Source organism: Podarcis liolepis (genome assembly GCF_965112155.1).
Source record: "Podarcis liolepis genome assembly, chromosome: 6".
In the NCBI taxonomy this organism is placed as follows: Eukaryota; Metazoa; Chordata; class Lepidosauria; order Squamata; family Lacertidae; genus Podarcis; species Podarcis liolepis.
Genome location: NC_139559.1, coordinates 87270263 through 87289570, shown reverse-complemented (window position 1 = coordinate 87289570; position 19308 = coordinate 87270263). Strand labels below are relative to the sequence as shown.

Below are 19308 nucleotides of genomic sequence, written 5' to 3'. Positions count from 1 at the left end.
AGTAGGCCACCACTGATGTATTTATGGGAAGTGCTGAGAAAGTGCTAATATCTCGTTTCCACACAACCCCATACCAATTTACTTCCAAGGATACTGTCGAGGCCTATGGCTACATCTGAGTGATGGATTCTCTTCTGCCTCTCAACCCCTCCTCCTTTGACCTTACAAGATAAAAGATGGGCCTTTCCCTATGTATTTTTTTTTTATAAAAAATCATCCTTTTTATCAGCTTTGTCATTGGGTGATGCATGCATTTTGCACATAAGATTTTGAATCTCTCTGCAAGAGTGTCTAATACAGGTTTTCTAGGTAAGTAAACTATCGGATTTATTTTTCATTTATACCCACCTTTCTCTCGCATCCCTTTTTCTTAACAATAATAACACCTATTAATTGGAATCTGGATTTTGAGTGTATAAAACCAAATACATTTAATGAAATTCTTATATTAATTTTCTTAAAGTTAGTTCTAGGGTATTGTGTAGCCCATATACATAGTTGGAGGTTTTGAGTCCCTCCGACCAACAGTGTGGCTCCAAGAGGGCCCTGGTGCCAGAAATGTTTGTTTTGGGAGTGTAAGCTTGTCCTCTCAGCCCCAGATTCTAAGGAATGTGCTTTATTATTATTAATTAAATTTCTATACCGCCCTGCATCTGAAGATCAGTGTGGTTTACAATATAAAAAGTCCTTATTGTACTCCTTGTCCTTTCGCTGCAGCCTCTGCTGTTGTAACCCCTAGGATGAAAGGACTCACATTTAAAATTTCCCATGGTGTATAGTTATGTTAGTGGCCCCTGCCTCTTGCCCAAGCCAATAGGAATATGAGGATAAGCACCCCACATTATGCTCATGTGTTTGCGATGTACCTTTTTCAAACTAACAAACCAGTGTGACTGCCCCCCTCCCTTGACGATTGGGGGGGGGCATTTTTATTTTGTTTGTGCGCGATCTGAAAACTGCAGGTAGGTGCAGAAGGCTGTGGCACAATTATTGGCAGACATGAGACCCCCTTCAGTATGTAACACCGCTACTCAGACTCCCACTGGTTGCCAGTTTGCTACTGGGCTAAGTTCAAGGTGCTACTATTATTAGCATACAAAGCCCTTAACGACTTCAGTGCACCCATCTCCCGCATATGTGCAAAACAGGAAAAGTTCAGAATCCTATATGACCGACTTTCCCCCATGCCAGCTCTTCCCACCCAAGACAAAACATAAAAGTAGCTAGTTTTGAACATACTTATTTCTCTACGTTCACTGCCTGGGGAAAGTGCAATATCTCCCTGTCTTGATGTAAAGAAGGATGTTTTGCTGGTATGTGAGTTACTGAAGCTAACTTTAGAATCTAGATCAAGGATTACTTAAGTTTCCTTGGTTATCTTTTTTCTTTTTAATGCAACTTACCATTTCTCTGCATTTGTCTGGAGTCTTTAAAAAAAAAAGCTGGTGGTGACTGACAGGCTTGAAAAGTGCAATGCAGCCCTGTAGCTCTGAACGAAGCTTCTTGGACTTCAAAGGCAGGGAGATATTGATGGTGGCAGCAGTGAGCGACCAGATTCCTCAAAAGTACCTCTCCCTTGAGTAAATCCTCTGTTTGCCACACCATACTTGGGCTCAAGCGAGGATTGTTTCTTGTGAGTAAAAAGAGCACACCAAGGGGATCTTCCCTCCATACAAAGCAAATCTTTTGCACATAGAAAAATAAATGTCAGAGAACGGCTGGCCTTCTCCTGCTATGTATTTTATTATCATTTTGATGTCTCCCACCCTGCTCACCATGTGGGACACTACTGACACGGTTCAGTAGAAAAAGCACTCGGACCCCAGAGCAAAGAAACTCAATGCTGTTTAAATGCACATTTCACTTAGGCAGTGAAATAAAGTAGAAATTCAATTTTACAACTCCTCTCTCTCTCTCTGTGTGTGTACATGCCTTGTGAGTCATAAGTGGGCACCTCTGAGAAGTTTCTCTGCAGATTGGCCCTTACTCACTGAACAATCAGCTGAAGTGCTGTCCCGTATATGAGCCATTAGCACTTCCTTTTCTTTGAAGAAACGTTCCATTAGATGTCCTGTTGAGCAAATAAGAAGTCTCTTGGGCGTAATGAACAAAAGAACAATGCCTCTAGAAATGCAAGCCAGTGACTAAATATTAACTATCTATAGACAGTTTGCATGCTTGGAATGCTGATTTCTAAAACCATCTTATCTTTCTGGTACCAGATGTACTTCCCATACCCATATCCGCATATATTTCAGTCTACATGGGCAACAGAACAGATATAAAATTGCCCACAAATGGTTTGCTCATAATTTTTCTTGAAGAGGGGAATTATTCATTGGTGCAAAGCCAGCTCTCATTTGAAATGCCTCCATCTATCTACTTTGTCATAGGTTATGAGACTATCCATCAACCCAGAGGTTTAGAAGCAACCTAAGCAAGGAAGTAACTGTTTACAGATTACTATAAAAATGTAAAGGACCCCTGACAGTTAAGTCCAGTTGCGAATGACTCTGGGGCTGCGGCACTCATGTCACTTTACTGGCCGAGGGAGCTGGCGTTTGTCCGCAGACAGGTTTTCCAGGTCATGTGGCCAGCATGACTAAGCTGCTTCTTTTGAAACCAGAGCAGCGCACAGAAACGCCGTTTACTTTCCCGCCAGAGTGGTACCTATTTATCTACTTGCACTTTGACATGCTTTCGAACTGCCAGGTTGGCAGGAGCAGGGACCGAGCAACAGGAGCTCACCCCGCCGCAGGGATTTGAACCGCCGACCTTCTGATCAGCAAGCCCTGGGCTCAATGGTTTACACCACAGTGCCACCCGCGTCCCTACACATTACTATACTGAAGCATAAATTTTGGACCACCCAAATCCTATACCCCTCCTTCTGGAAGACTATTTTCCGGGTGCTGTAGCATTGTGTCCAGTTCAAAGTTTTGCTTTATGTTCCATCATCCTCAGACATAAGGCACCTATGTCATACACTAATAAAATGAAAACTGAAGCCTTGCACATCAGTCTTGGGCCACCCAAAACCATAAACACACTAGCCCATAGAAGATTGTGCTCTATGAGCATTAATGACCAGACCAGTCCTGTTTATGAGTGAACTTTACCTCCTTTTCTCCGGCTCACCACCTTCCACCCTTGTTCTCTTCTCAGGATCTCCCACCTCTTTCTCTCTCTCACTGCAATTCCACCCACCGTGACTCTGGCCCTTGGGTGACTTTACTTATGGGTTTATGGCCCTTCATAGAAAAAGGGTTCCCCTTTCAACCTACCATAAGGGCTTGACAAAATGCTATGGGCATTTCAAAGGAGAGTTTTTCTGATGGTAGGGATGTATGATTTGGTATGTCCTCCAAGTTATCTTGGCATGCCCTCCAACATTTCTCTGTTGAAAATAGGGACATCCCATTCCATCATGATATTTGTACTGTTTATACCCCACACATCTTACTGGGTTGCCCCAGCCACTCTGGGCAGCTTCCAGCATATATAAAAACATAATAAAACATGAAACATTTTTTTTAAAAAACTTCCCAATACAGGATTGCCTTCAGATGGCTTGAGAGGCAGATAACACCACCACCACATTTATCTGATGAAAATAAGGACATCCTAAGGAAAAGTGGGACATTCCGGGGTCAAATCAGAAGCCGGGATGGCTTCTCTAAATCCAGGGCTGTCCCTGGGAAATAGGGACACTTGGAGGGTCAGTTTTGGGGATTTTTTTGCTGAAAAGGATCTGCAAACTAGGAACCAACTTCAGAATTTCATCAAACCAGCTCAGGTCATTTTGTTTGCGTGTGTGTTTTAATAGTATTTACAGTCTCTGTAACATAATGGTGCAAAACTTTCAAAATTTTGGGGAAGGAAGCCATTCCTTCATTTATTTATTTTAAGCCCTAAGCACTATTTACTCTGAGGTAAATAAATGTGCCACACTGCATAGGATACCCAAATAGGTAACCTGTTCTGTGAGCTTGCTTATTCATTCATTCATTTATGCATTTATTTATTTGTCTTAAACACCACCCTTCACCCAAAGACCACAAGGCAGCGTCAAAAAACAAAGCAAAGCAAAGCAAAACAAAACCATTCTTCTTCAGAGAAGAACGGCAAATTCAAAGTTGATGGACTGCCAATTTGGCAAAAAATGACCAGAAGGATCAGAAACCAGGAAGACAAAAAATGGAAAAAAAGTCCCAGCAAAGGAAGAATGGATACAAAAACTTATGGAATATGCAGAAATGGTGAAACTTACTGGAAGAATAAGAAATCAATATAACATTTTTTAAAATAAAATGGAAATGGTTTATTGACTATTTACAGATAAATTGTAAGCAGATAAAAACATTGGCAGGATTATTGTAATAACCTGCTTTTTCCTAAGAGTATATATTTAAAGAAGATGTATAAATGAACAAATTAATTTGGATATGCAGAAGATATTTAAAATAAATTTAAGGAACCACAGAAAGTGGGGGAAGTCAAGTTTTGAAATGTCATAATGATTATAAAATTAGTGAAATGTATAAACTTGAAAAGTATAATTTTTTTAGACCAAAATTTCAATAAGTAATGGGGAAAATGTATAATTTACCTTAAAAACCATTGCAAACAATTGAAATTATTAGTTGAAATGGAATTATATTTGTAGCGTAATGTTGAAGAAGAGTGAGAAGAATCTTTCTTCTGATTCTTGAAATTATTAGGATTCGAATGACACTTGTAGTTTAATGTTGATTTTTTTGCGTTTGGACTTTTAAAAGATTTGGATGAACAGACAAGATGCATGAGGGAAAGGTTAATATAAAGACCCACAAAGGGCAGGAGGGAAGTTCAGGAAATTCTACGGGATTCTCTTTTTATTTTGGTTGTTTGATAATTGTTTGTAAACTGTCAAAATCTGTAAAAACTAATTATTATTTTTTTATATAGAGAATTTCTTTTTCAAAAATGACAAAAAAGCAAAAGAAAACCAACGCGCTAACGGCAACCACGCGCGCGAGCGCGCCAAAAAAAACCGCCACAGAGGCGCCGACCGTTATTCCTTTCTTTCTAACCGCCCTTCGCGCGCTTTCTGTCCAACCAGGGCCTCGCGCGGTAAGGCGTGAGCCAATGAGCGCTCGCCGTTCTGCGAGGGCCGTTTGTCTCCATTCCGAGCGAGGCTATTCCTGAGGGGAGTGAGGGAAAGAGAGGCGCCGTTTTCACCTCGCTCGTCATTTTCTCTCTGCGCGCAAGCGGGGCTAGTGGGGGGCGGGAGGTATCCTTCGCTACTCTCCCTTTGGGCAGAGCTAGGCCATGGCGTCGTCGTCGCCGCCTAAATCAGGCTGCTTTGCGGGCGAGTTGGCCGAGGTGGAGATCGACTCCGACGGCTGTTTCAAGTACATCCTGGTGCGGGTGCAGCGCGGAGGCAGCGGCCAAGGCGGTGGCCAAAGTGGTGGCCAACAAGGCTGCAGTCCAAGCCGTATTGGCAGCCCAAGCCGCGGCGGCGGCAGCCCAAGCCGTGGCGGCGAGTGCAGAGACATCGTGAGGGGGACCGCTTCCGCCGAGTTGCACAGTGAGAGATGAGATTTTACACGACGCCTTCGCACCCCCCGGCCAGGCGGCTCACAAATTGGGAAATAAGACATAAGCGTTTCTCGCTCAATCCGCCACTTTCCGAATTGTTATTAGGGACTCTTTAAGAGATAAAATAATAACAGCTAGAAACATTTGGCGGCGGGGAAGAGGTCGGGGGAGGGGAAATGATTAAAAAAAACCCACAGATAAAAAGAATAGCTAGAAACATTTTTTTGGGGGGAGAACCATTTTTTAAAGCAAAAAAGTAACAAACTGGGCAGGGAGGGAGAGGTGGGGGACGACGACAATCATTTAAAACAGACATAGGCAACCTTTGGGCCGCCAGATGTTTTGGACTACAACTCCCACCATCCCTGACCACTGCTCCTGTTAGCTAGGGATCATGGGAGTTGTAGGCCAAAACATCTGGAGGGCCAAAGGTTGCCTATGCCTGATTTCTAAAAACCATCGATAAAAATAACAGAAATTGGGGGGGGGGGGGTTAAAAAAGCCACACAGATAGAGAAACATTTGGTGGGGTGGAGGTGGCGACTATAATTTTTTTAAAAAACAAATAAACACCCACAGATAACAGATATATCATCCATTTAAACCACTGGTTCTCAACATGTGGGTCCCCAGATGTTGGACTACAGCTCATCATCCCTGAGCTCTGGCCTTGCTAGCTAGGGGTGATGGGAGTTGTAGTTCAACATCTGGGGATCCACAGGTTGAGAAAGGCTGATTTAAACCATTTGAATATTGGCATAGCCAACAGCCCGCCCCCCCCCCCCCAGCCTCAAAAATTATTGAAGGGTGCTAAAAAATAATTAACGAGGATCTGCACCACCACTGCCCTAGCAGAAGCCTGACCCCCCAAATGAAAGCCTGAGGGCCCCCCCCCGGTGTAACATGGGCGTAGCCAATGATTTTAATATCAATAAAAATGCACAGCTAACAGGTTTGGGCCCCCCAATAAAAGGTCTGCCCCACCTAGCAAAAATCCTGGTTATGCCCATGCCCTGGTGGGGACATTCCCCCCCCCAAAAAAGATCAACAACTTTTATTTTGCCCCACCTCCGAAAACATAATTACAATAAAAACGGCATGGTGTCCACCCTTTAAATAAAAGTCTGTTAGTTTCCCAAAGCCTGTTGGAAGAACAATGCAAACGTGTGTCTGCGTTGTCACCCAGCAATTTTTGTTCTGTTGCTTTGTCTCGCTTGTGGGAAGAAGGAACATGGCTGGGCTTCTTTCTGCTTGCTGAAGATTTGCATAAATACACTTGCCAGCACCTTGGCTGGGGATAATTCAGGACTTCTGTGACACCTAGAAAAATGAAATTTGATGCACTGGAGTCCAGTGGGGTACTACAAACACTAGAAAATTGAAGTATGATAGTTTTTTTTAAGGGTGGGGGAGAGATCCCAAAATAAATTGAAATATGATAAACTTTGTAGTCCCAGTTAGAAGACTACATACTAGGCCATATGTATGGTTCACATACAAGAGTATGAACTAATGCAGGTATAAAGTTAGGGAAACCCAGCCAGATGGGTGGGGTTTAAATAATAAACTATTATTAAAATTTGAAACTCCTGCCCTAAAGGAAAGTGTTAAGATGCCTTCACAACCCCCTATATGTTCCTAAAATGCTTTTTTAAAGGGGGGTGGGGAACCATCTGAACCCCCCGATATTTTTTCCTTATTTTGAGCCAGCCTGAATACCTGTTTAGCTGTCCAGTGTATTACATATAGCAGTAGAAATAAATAAAAAAATTGTCCAGGAGCACCTTAGAGACCAACTAAGTTTGTTCTGTGTATAAGCTTTTGTGTGCATGCACACTTCTTCAGATACACTGAAACAGAAGTCACCAGACCCTTATATATAGTGGGGTGGAGTATTTTTCAGAAGTAGTAGGAGATGGGTGATTGACTCAATGGGTATAGGAAAAAGCAAGGGATAGTATGCAGATGACAAAAAATAGCTTTAGCATGTATAATGAGACAAGAATCCAGTATCTCTATTCAGACCTGGTCTCCATAGTTTTCAGTTAAGTAATAAGTTGTAATTCAGTAACTTTTCTCGTCTATTTCTGAAATTCCTTTGTAATAAGACAGCTGCTCTGTGATCTTGTACTGAATGTCCTGGAAGATTGAAATGTTCTACTGGTTTCTCTGTCTTGTGATTCCAGTCTGACATCGGGAATCACAAGACAGAGAAACCAGTAGGAGAACATTTCAATCTTCCAGGACGTTCAATAAAAAGGTGCTTTAGTGAAAAGGTGGTTTTAGATAGGGGTGTAATACTGTAAAAATGGGTCAACGAGATATCACAAATGGGTCATAAATAACAGGTTTTGTTTAATGTACTGAATCTTCCCCTAGAAAGGGTAGATTTGGACGAAATTGGGGAGGGAGGGAGATGCAGACTGATTTTGATGGTATTGACAGTGAGATACTGTGGAAATCTTAATGCATGAGTAGCACTAATCCCATATTGAACACACATCTTGAATCACTCAAAAGTCCTTTACAACCATACCTTATTCTTCTGATAATCCTAGGAAGTAAGTCACTGCTAATGCCATTTTACAGAAGATGGACTGAGAAGAAAATACTGTACGCTTGCCCATGGCCATTCAGTGAAATCCAATAATAAATGCGGTTCTCCCAGGCTCAAGTACAACTAGTCACTAAATTTCTCTATTCTAGTGGGGGTTTTCCCCTCAATTGATAAATAAGAAAAGATGAGGAGCACCAACCTTTGTAATAATTCCTGACGTCTTTCGGCCTGAACCACCCTTGTTAAAAATGCTCCAAATCTGTACAGCTGTAATGTATTAAATGCTAATGTTCAAATGAGGCATAATTATTTTTGTACTTCAGGTATTTCCACCTTTATTTTTATAAGGTATTCTTAGTACTATCATTGTTTTGTAGATCACATATATGAAAAGATATGTTCTGAAATTGAAAAGATGGGCTGTATGTGCAAGTGTCTTGGAGGAGGAAAAATTGAGCACAATAGCAGAGACAAAAAAATCCATGTATCTGGTGTTTCTCCAGTAAGTGTTGTATACATCCAGTTTCTAAATATGACGATTCACTTTGCAAATATGTTAGTAATTAATGATAATGTCACAAAAATGTGTTTCATATTGGTCTCTGAGAAGAAGCAGACAATTTTACGAATTACATAATACTGAAAGAACTTGAATATTTGTTTAGAATGTGAATGTCAGTCATTTCATAATCCACTAAGAAATATACTTTTACAGGAAACAAGAAATTACTTGTATTATTTTAAAGCTTTATGAATAAAATACCGAATTCTTCAAAATAAATCCCTATGAAAATACATTTTTTTAATCAAGTTGTTACAAAAGCTCAGGGCAGGTGACAGCATCCTAAAACAAGCTAGTAAAATGACCTGTGAGAAGAGCCACAGAATCAGTCAAGACTGGTTTGCTGAAGTCCAGCATCTACAACTATATTGGCTATTTAAAGGTTGCTAATAAGAGGTCCGGACTTTTCACATGCAAGGGAGAGCCAGTCTTACCACAATTTTAAATGAGCTTCAAAAAAAACACCCTTCTCTCTTTAATATCTAGCATGAGCAAGAGTTCTGGAGATCTTAAAAGCTTGCAGATGGTTTTGTTAAATTTTGATTGCCCTAATACGGATTTAGGATGGTGTAGAAACTTATATATTCTTACTGCACTTGTTTTCCCCACTACTCTTGGAGAAAGCACAGGAGAGATTTTCCTCCCTCATTTTTCTTTTCGTTTCCCAAGCATATCTTACTATCATAGGAGGGGAGTAATCTGGCCTTTTGGGTAGAGAACAGAGAGAAAAGATCCCAATTGATAAAAACTATGTGGTGCACTTAGGTACTTATTAAACAAATGAAAAATGAGATTGGTAATCATATGTTGTCTGCCCTCCCACCAGATGTCAAAGAGAACAACAACTACCAGACTTTTAGAAGACATCTGAAGGCAGCCCTGTTTAGGGAAGCTTTTAATGTTTGATGTATTAGAAGTAGATAGGTAGCCGTGTTGGTCTGCCATAGTCAAAATAAAAAATTCCTTCCAGTAGCACCTTAAAGACCAACTAAGTTAGTTCTTGGTATGAGCTTTCGTGTGCATGCACACTTCTTCAGATCTGAAGAAGTGTGCATGCACACGAAAGCTCATACCAAGAACTAACTTAGTTGGTCTTTAAGGTGCTACTGGAAGGAATTTTTTATTTTGATGTATTAGAGTATTTTAATATTTTTTTTTGGAAGCCGCCCAGAGTGGCTGGGGAAGCCCAGCCAGATGGGCGGGGTATAAATAATAAATTATTATTACTATTATTTGAAGAAATTCTAGCAAGAATCTTTAGCACACACATTTTCTCTTTAGGAGTAATAATTTTGTGCATTCTTCTTTCCCACAGGCATATGGTAAAGCTGATCATTCCATGACTGTGGCAATACTGAAGAAAACGTTTAAGGATTATGACATTAGTTGTTCAGATGACTAGTGAACCGTTGCTTTGCAGTCTAAAATTTAAAGTCAGTTTGTTCTTGGTTCTTTTCAACATAATTCTAAGCTTCCACCAAAATGTGTAATGTATTTAGCTTAATGCTGAATAAAAACTTTGACTGTGAATTTGTTGGTGCTTGATTCAAAAAAAGTTTTAAAAGTACTTCTGATCTTGTGAAATTCCACTATAAGCATTTTAAATATTGTAAGAGGCAATTCCTACCCACAACCTAACCCAAAGTGGTGGGATCAGTTTAAAAACAATGTACTGTAGAGCTTAGTCTGCTCTTAGTGAATGGGAATACAGTACAGTACTTTCATGGCGTGAAATAGATTCTTGAGTTCTGTCTACATCTTTCCTGTGGAAGCCCTTTCTAGTTGGTGGAACTTTATTAGTCATAGAGCGGAGATCAACTTTTCCTTATCTGCTTGATTAGATAGGGAGGGGGGGAAGGTTGTGGCTCAAGTGGCTGCAGTATCAACAATTCTTTATGCTTCTTGGACAGAGAGCGAGAATCTAACTTCACCCTGTGTTTCTTACTGAGGGGAGAAGGATCATGGATGGGAGAACATCCTCTGGGCACTAAGAGCCAAGGAGCAAAACTTGGTCCGTTTCTGACTTCTAATGGCATAAGGACTACAGTGGGCACGGTGGACATATTAGGTCAAAGCCTAAGAATTCTGTTCATGGATTTGCAAATTGATGGTGAGAGGCCTTGAGGCAAGCATGCATCCTAAAATTCAGGGATCACCAATCCATCTTAAAAGGACACAAAACACATCTAACTCAACAGGCTGCCCCTACTTGTTAGTTTAAGCCTTAGGGCTACCAATACAGTATACTTTTTAAAGGTCCAGAGAGTATCCCAATAATTATTAAGCCTAAAACAGTTTTTTTAAAACTTATGATAGGTTCAATCCCTAGTAACGTGAACCAGAACTAGTTTGGGTAGGGATAGAATGTGGAATTAACCTCTAGTAGCAGAGCCTTGTAGCAGTAAAGATAATTTATTAAAATAATCTAAGCATTTCAAAGGTAAAAAGCTGAACAAGATAAATTTTTTAAAAGTCCACGTAAATAAAAATGGGTCTGAGCAAATGCTTTGCCACTTTATGGATTGCAGAAAATATTTTTCAAAATTCACTCTAAAAGGGGATGCGTTCCAAAAATAATGTCTTGAAGATGCAGTCCATGCTGGCAGTCAAGGTGAAGTCCCCCAAATCCAGGCAGTCGATTTCTACCTAAGATTAACTTCACCTGTAGTATCAGCTGATCTTTTCCCCTTATCATCTGCATTTCAGAACCTGAAGGAGTCGCACAAGGTAGACTTTGCAAAGCTCTTGTGCCTCAAGTACACAAGGGAGTTCTGGTTACGGTAATTTACTCCAGTCTCTAAGGCAGAGGTGGGGAACCTGTGATTTCTAGAAGTTATTTTAGTCCCAGCCTGCATTGCCACTGATCAGAGATTATGGGTGTTGCAGTCCATCAAGCAGCATCTGAAGGACCACAGGTCCTTCATCTAAATCGAAGCAATCTAGGCAGATTAGGGACTGCATGCCATTCTTTCAACTCTCAGGGCATCTAAGAACATCACTGCTGATTGAAAACATGGTGCAACTACTTTAAGAAGAACCTGCTGGATCAGGCCAATGGCCCATCTAGGCCTGTATTCTGTTTTCGCAGCTGTTGACCAGTTGCACCTGGGAAACCAGCAAGCAAGATCTGACCACGAGAGCACTCTCCCCTCTTGTGGTTTCCAACAACTGGTAAAAAAGGTAAAGGACCCCTGATAGTTACTAGTATTCAGACACATTGCTGCCTCAACTTTATTTCTGTTGAAGCACACCTCTTTGGGAAAGGGTCCCCCCCCCAATTTGTCTTATGTTGGGCACAGGCAAAGGTTCCCCTTTGGGGTGGTACTGCTAATGAACGTCCTACTCAATTTTGCCTTCCGCCGCTAAAGGAGAAAACATACTGCACAAACATTCTATATTATGGTCCAAAACCCCACAAAAAACAGCTTTGAAAGCAAAATGCAACAGATACAGGGAAAAGATTCTAAGGCAGTCACTATGTTTTATCCAGAGCATGTTGGTTTCTTATTACCTCCGAGAAATTTTGCCACGGCCAGGGTAATATCATCTGACTTACCTTTGAGAAGATACTTGAGACAGAAGGTATCAGAATTTCTAGGTAAATTTACCAAAATAGATAAGGCTTTTCAGACCATAGTTTTTGACCATGAGCTGATTGACTCCATTGGTTAAATATAAAAGTAAAAGGTAAAGGACCCCTGGACGGTTAAGTCCAGACACAGGCAACTATGGGGTTGTGGTGCTCATCTCACTTTCAGGCTGGGGGAGCCAGCGTTTGTCCACAGACAGCTTTCCCGGTCGTGACCAGCAGGATTAAACCACTTCCGGCAAACAAAACACCATGACGGAAGCCAGAGTGCACAGAAACACTGTTTACCTTCTCGCCACTAATCCCTTTCCCAGGCCAAATACCAAAATCTTTAAATCAGTATTTCAAGGGAGCCCACCACACTTTGATGGAAAGTGGGCATTCACATGTGTTCCGAAATAGAATTGAATTAGGAACACAGTTTGGAACCTGAAGTAGGGACCAAAGGAACTTTGCCTGGAACCCTAGCTGCATTTTTTCAGCCCAAGTATGGGAGAAACATTTTAAAACAGTATTTGCTGACAATTTCCCCTATTTGTGATGATTACTCTGCAGAGCTGACAAAACTTCCACTTTACTCCGGTTATGGTAGAAGAAGTCTGTGTATTAATTAGAAACCTGAAGAGCAGGTCACCTGGGATCTTGTAGCGTGGATAGAAAAGGAGTGGGTTGTAGAAAATGACTGGGTGGGATTTGTCTTTTCTCCTGAAACACTTCTTTCGATTCAGAGTTTATGAGGCTCCTGTCTGAATGTGCTTTTAGTTTAGCTTCTTCAACAATTATTTCTTCTCCCTGAATTGGGCTTGAAGATACTATCTTATTGGGGCTGTTTCAATATAGGCTTCCCCATGTTTTATATGCTATGTGAGATGCTTCTTATGTCTTGATACCTGTTTGGCAAACAGTGGACTGTTCTGCCTAATTGCAAAATTGAGAGTGCCCAGAAGGCCCACATCATCTGAAGCGCAGTTCAAAGGAACATCAACAACGGAACAAGAAACTGGCATCCAAATATTTAAAACAAATATAAATGCAAAAATGCAAAATCCTTCAACAGTCTGAATTCTGGATATATTCTTCATGTTATAATTAAAGTAGGATTAGGCATTTGCACTGGATTCTAAAACGTTTTTCTCAGATAATAGCACTAAATGCATTTCCAACTACCTGCTGTCTGCCTCCAGTACTTTATCTGGGACAACTATAACAGTAGCTGTTAAACTGCCTCAGTGGTTGCTTCGATCTAAATTTAGATCCAGTTCCTGCCATCAGCAAATCAACACTTAACACACCCCAGCCCAGGTGACTAAACTAGGCAAATGCTTGTCCAATTTGAACTATGCCCTTCTTCCTTCCTGTGCTAATTTCCAACAAGGCTTTTACCTCTTCAGTGTCCTGTTTGGTTACTGGAAATAAAATGAAACCAGGCTGGCTTTCTTCCAAGAAATGTGCATCTCTGAGCCAGATGTAGAGTGAAAACTGACTGCATTTGGAACAGAACAAATAAAGTACAGTGGTACCTTGGGTTACTTACCTGGTGCAGACAATTTTCCATTGTTTGTCTGTTTCCATTGAAATAGATATTGAGAAAGCCTGAATACAGTTTTGTTCAATAAATACTATCCTAATACAGTGGTACTTCGGGTTACATACGCTTCAGGTTACATATGCTTCAGGTTACAGACTCCGCTAACCCAGAAATAGTACCTCGGGTTAAGAACTTTGCTTCAGGATGAGAACAGAAATCGTGCTCCGGCGGTGCGGCTGCAGCATTAGCTAAAGTGGTGCTTCAGGTTAAGAACAGTTTCAGGTTAAGAACGGACCTCCAGAACGAATTAAGTACTTAACCCGAGGTACCACTGTACTTCTTCACACAGTACGAAGTAAAAACTACAGTCATGGGGAAAAGAAAGCACACCCTCTTTGAATTCTGTGGTTTTACATATCAGGACATAATAACAATCACCTGTTCCTTGGCAGGTCTTAAAATTAGGTAAATACAACCTCGGATGAACAACAACACATATCACACTGTGCCATGATTTATTTAACAGAATATTTATTTAACATGTGTGAAAAACTATGTACACCTTATGATTCAATAGGTTGCAGAACCCGATTTAGCAGCAATAACTTGAAGGAATCGTTTTTCTGTATGGTTTTGTCAGTCTCTCACATTGTGGAAGAATTTTGGCACTTTTGTTTTTAAATCTAGTTTGTGGTCTGTATCAGATGGGGAGCCTGTGACCATCCAGACAACAGCTGGTTCTGGACAACAGCTCTCATTACCCGACTGCTGGGTTATTCTGGTTGGGGCTGAGGAACAAATCTCTTCTTACATTTCTAGATGTGAAAAGGAATCACACTACCAGCATAATATTAAAGGGGGCTTAAGTCTTGCCCAAAGCGCATCAAAAGTGGGTGTGGAGAAAATGCCACCATCGCTACAGTTCTATCCACAATATACATTAAAATAACGTATATCATTATAAAGTCATAGCTTCCCCTCTAAAATCCTGGGAATTGTAGTCTGTTCAAGATGTTGAGTATGGTTAAGAAATCTCTATTCCCTTCACAGAGCTACAATTCCCAGAGCTCCTTGGGAAAGAGGGACTGAACATGCTGAGAATTGTAGAAGACTGATGGCACATGCATGCAGGTCATCAGGGCTGTGTGTAGAAAGAAAAGAAAAAGAACCAATTATTAGTATTGCAAATTGTTTGCGGCTTTTCCACGTATGTGTTCCCAGAGGGGCTCATAAAACAACACTGAGCACTTAAGCTCCATCTTCACTATATAAAGCAGTACAGTAGTTTAGCAACCATCCCTTCTTCCCAGGCAACTGTAGCTGTGAGGGGAATCCAGAACTCTAGTAGAAGCTTGAGCAAAAATATTAGCATACTCTTGATTATCATTGGCAAAGGACACATAGGACAGCTGTTACTATTTAGCTCTGCTTACAAATGCATCTGCTTTGGTACTCCTGGTTAGATTTACCTTTGTGTAAAATGAATCTATGTGTTCATTTGATTTGAACATATGCATACAACATTATTGTAGAAGCAGTGTCAATCTAGACAAAATAGGTAAAAAAAAAAATTGTTGGGAGATATGCATATCTCCTAGATAATAAGACAGAGGTCCATCAAGGATTTATGAACCATATAATAAGAAACTCTCTTATCAAAGTATGGAGGAAATATCACAGGTTACTAGAACCAAAGCCCCCATGGTGGGCAGCTCCACTTGAAATGGTATCAATAAAAAAGAAAAATATGGGAAAATTAGGAGTAACGTACAAGCAACTCTTAAAGGAAGAGCAAGGACAACTAAAACTGAAACCCTATGAAGAACTTAAACAGTTTTGTACCACTTGGCTACAATATCATCAATTTATATGATAAATTTAACTCTGATAATAAAATTGGTTTCCAAAAAAGAATAAAAATTCCAAAAAGAATCTATCAAAAATGTATAATTTACAACTTGAATGGGAACTCAAAGATGAATAAATTAAAGAAGTAATGATCAAGTGGGGACAGGATTTTGGATACGTGATTCCATTAGATCAATGGGAAAAACTTTGGAAACCAGATATTAATTTCACCACATGTATTACTATCAAAGAAAATATTATGAAGATGTTTTACAGGTGGTATTTAACCCCTGTAAAACTAGCCAAAATTTATAAATTAATATCGAATTTGTGTTGGAGATGTAGGGTATTAGAGGGATCTTTGTATCATGTCTGGTGGGGATGTGATAAAATTAATTTTTGGGGGGGAGGAATATACATGAGGAATTGAAAAGAATGTTCAGAATAACAATTGGTAAAAAGCCGGAAGCATTCCTTTGAGAAATCGTAACAAATGACATCCCCAAAGACACGAAGAGAATTGTTCTATATGCAACAGCCTAGGTTACTGGTTGCTAAAAATCGGAAATCAGAAGATGTACCATCAGTGGCAGATTGGCAACATAATTTTTTTGAAATGATTGAATTAACAAAAATGACGGCAACAATTAGAATGCAATCTAACCAAAATCTCAAGCAGGAATGGAAGTATGTAGATGAATACATGATTAAAAGATGCTCCAACAAAAAATTATTGATATGTATAGACAAAGTGAATTTAAATAGATATAAAAGAATCAATGTTTAATTATTAAGATACAAGAATACAATCACAATAATAAAGTTATAAAAAAAATTAGAAAGTCTCGCACGGGTAGAAGGAAGACAGAGGGTAAAGACAAGAAGTAATAAATGACTAAATGTTGATACATAATGAAATGAAAAATGTGAATTTACAAGTATAATATATATGTAATGTTATGTAAACATTTTGTACAATGGTACCTCTGGTTACGTACTTAATTCGTTCCGGAGGTCTGTTCTTAACCTGAAACTGTTCTTAACCTGAAGCACCACTTTAGCTAATGGGGCCTCTTGCTGCTGCACCGCCACCACGCGATTTCTGTTCTCATCCTGAAGCAAAGTTCTTAACCCGAGGTACTATTTCTGGGTTAGCGGAGTCTGTAACCTGAAGCGTATGTAACCTGAAGTGTATGTAACCCGAGGTACCACTGTATATGTATTGAGATATCAATAAATAAACAAAAAAATTGTTGGACCAAGTTCAGTCAACAAAAGAGATCTTGCAGACATCAAGAAAGCACTGTGTATTCAGAACAAATGATCTCAAAACTGTTGGTTTTTTTTTAAAAAAAGAATATGATAATTTCTAGCGAAGACACTGTAGATGCAGAAGCAATAGGATCAGGGAACAAATTCACAACCATAAAACAAGAAAAATGTGCTAGCAATTTATTGTAAGAGCTGCATGAAAGCAAAACAACAATATTTACTAACACACTGAGCACATTAACAGGATTTCTTAAAGACCAGCTCAATAATGAAACGCTTTAGCCCTTTGTCAATAACTTTAACAATTCTAGACTTAAACACATTTTTCTCCTCAATAAATTTTGTAAAAAGGTGGACCCCACCTCCACATCCAAAGTAATGTGCTTTGCTAGCTAAATAAACACACCCATTAATTCTCAGTAATTTTAAAAGTGTTTCATGCAAAGCCTCATAGTAGTCTGGATTATAAATAGTCTCAGAGGTGAGTATGAGATCATATTTTGCTAAAGGCTTACTGCCATTTAATAGAAGATTACTAAACTCTGACCATTCCCCTGAAAAGAATTTGCATTTAGAAAACAAGTCTTGGGTAAAGTCCTTCTTTGGACACTGTTTTAGAGAAAGCTCAGTATTTCCTTCAACACCATCACCCTGATTAGCACAGTTGACCAATACATTAGGCATGGTTAGTTCTTCAATCACAGTGCTGTTATAGTCCTGAAAATGGACCTGTTCGGCATTTCTTTTTAATGCAACTATTCCCAGCAACCCGGCCCCACAGCCAAGGTCCAAAACCAACTTGTGTGCAAACTGAATTTCAGCTTCTGACAAATAATCCATGAGATCAAAGGTGCACTCCCAGATCTTCAGACCTCCTTCATAGACACCCGTGATTAGGTCAGAATGAGAAGAAACACTTTGTGACACAATGTCTTCCCCGACAGTGTTTTCAGAGGGTGCTGTCTCCACCACAGAAATATTTGCATAGCGTGTACCTGGAAGGAGGGTCCCCACAACTTTGTTTTTAAACAATTTCTGGAAATCTTCAGGGAGATTATGTTCTTTGGCACATTTAAGGCACAAACCTTCTTTAGGCATAATGCTGCTTTTACTCAAAAAGCTGTTGCCTGTCACATTAGCAGAGATTTCTGATAAATCCTCCTGGTTTAATATTGTTTCTTCTGAGGAAATCTCCTTACTCTTTCCTGTAGTGTTCTCTTGCTTGTCCAAAAAGATTAAAGACTCCTGTACCAATTCCTGCATTCCATTACCAACTGCCTCTATTCCGTTTTCTGATGCACCGTCAATAGAGAAGTTGAACTGAAATGCCATTTTCCTGTAAAGCAGGTAAAATCAAGAGTTTATATGCAAAGCATGAAGCGCGAAGACACTCCAAAGACTGTGCTGTGCTGATAGGTAGTTTTCCGATCCAGTCTAGTCTTCACTGTGAGATCATCTACTATGAAGACTCCACTACTTCTTTGAATAAAAGCCTCCTTTAAAAAGAAAAAAGAAATGTAGTTTACAGAGTAAAGAGATAATAGCATTTAAAAAAAAAATGTTAAGAGTTTTAGAATGTTTTTCCTTTGTTTTTATATTGTGTATCCTGTTTGGTGCACTGGGCTCTCCCAGTGAGGGAGGTCTAAATTAAATTAATAAACAATTACTATATATAAAAATACTACTACTGTTTTTCACAATGTTGAGATGGGATAGATATGGATGGTCAAAATGTACCCCAAAGTACCCAACACTGCTCTTTGCTGCTCTCCCTCCAGCTGGGAGGAATTTTATGAAGCCCTGTTCAAAGCAAACAAACTATTATAGACAGAATATGTCCTTTTATTTTGTGAGGACAGGTTTGTCCAAACCAACCTCAATCCGATGCCTTTGCTTTCAGAAGTATTACGTTTCAGCTTATGGGGACAGCAAAGAGCAATATTAAGTATGCTGTTAACCCATTTGGTATCAGTTTGTGACCACATTCTTCACCAGCATCTTTCAAACTATGTGAAAGTACTCTTACATAAACCCCAATTGCAAACCTCCCCCTCCACACACATTTTTTTCCTGGTTTCTGTTTGTCTAACTTGTTTGTTTCATCAGCGAGGTGGAAAAGAACTGTGAGCAGCTCTTGGTTCCCCTAACCCTCCAAGTCTGAGAAGAAATATGTTTGTGGGTTCCGAGAAGTGACAGAACTTCACTCACTTGTTGACTGAGACTCTGCCCAAACCTTTCAAGGTTCAGCCAGATTCTTTGCACCCTCTCCAGGGGCTTCACACCATGTCACCAAAGCCTTCTCTTGCAGGGCTGTGCTCCCAATCCTTTATCTGCAAGGCACAACCTTCTTAATTCCCAGATATGCCCCCTGC

The 19308-nt window shown here is 40.0% G+C and overlaps 2 protein-coding genes across 5 annotated transcripts; one reads left to right on the top strand and one right to left on the bottom strand.

Moving 5' to 3' along the window:
• Positions 1-2248: 2248 nt before the first annotated feature.
• LOC310708477 (14 kDa phosphohistidine phosphatase-like) lies at positions 2249-10229 on the top strand. Of its 4 annotated transcripts, none has more exons than XM_083506885.1 (4): positions 2249-2300; positions 4948-5112; positions 8515-8639; positions 10015-10229. In XM_083506885.1, the coding sequence occupies exons 1-4, from the start codon at positions 2264-2266 to the stop codon at positions 10099-10101; spliced, it is 414 nt and encodes a 137-aa protein (XP_083363011.1). In that variant the 5' UTR covers positions 2249-2263; the 3' UTR covers positions 10102-10229. The 4 variants fall into 4 exon arrangements, with proteins under 4 accessions (XP_083363011.1, XP_083363013.1, XP_083363012.1 ...); XM_083506887.1 differs by lacking the exon at positions 2249-2300 and adding an exon at positions 3069-3108; XM_083506886.1 differs by lacking the exon at positions 2249-2300 and adding an exon at positions 3292-3337.
• A 6866-nt stretch (positions 10230-17095) lies between these two features.
• METTL18 (methyltransferase 18, RPL3 N3(tau)-histidine) lies at positions 17096-18268 on the bottom strand (the record flags this gene model as incomplete). The annotated part of the gene is made up of 1 exon (XM_083506852.1): positions 17096-18268. The coding sequence occupies one exon, from the start codon at positions 18266-18268 to the stop codon at positions 17174-17176; it is 1095 nt and encodes a 364-aa protein (XP_083362978.1). The 3' UTR covers positions 17096-17173.
• Between the last annotated feature and the right edge of the window lie 1040 nt (positions 18269-19308).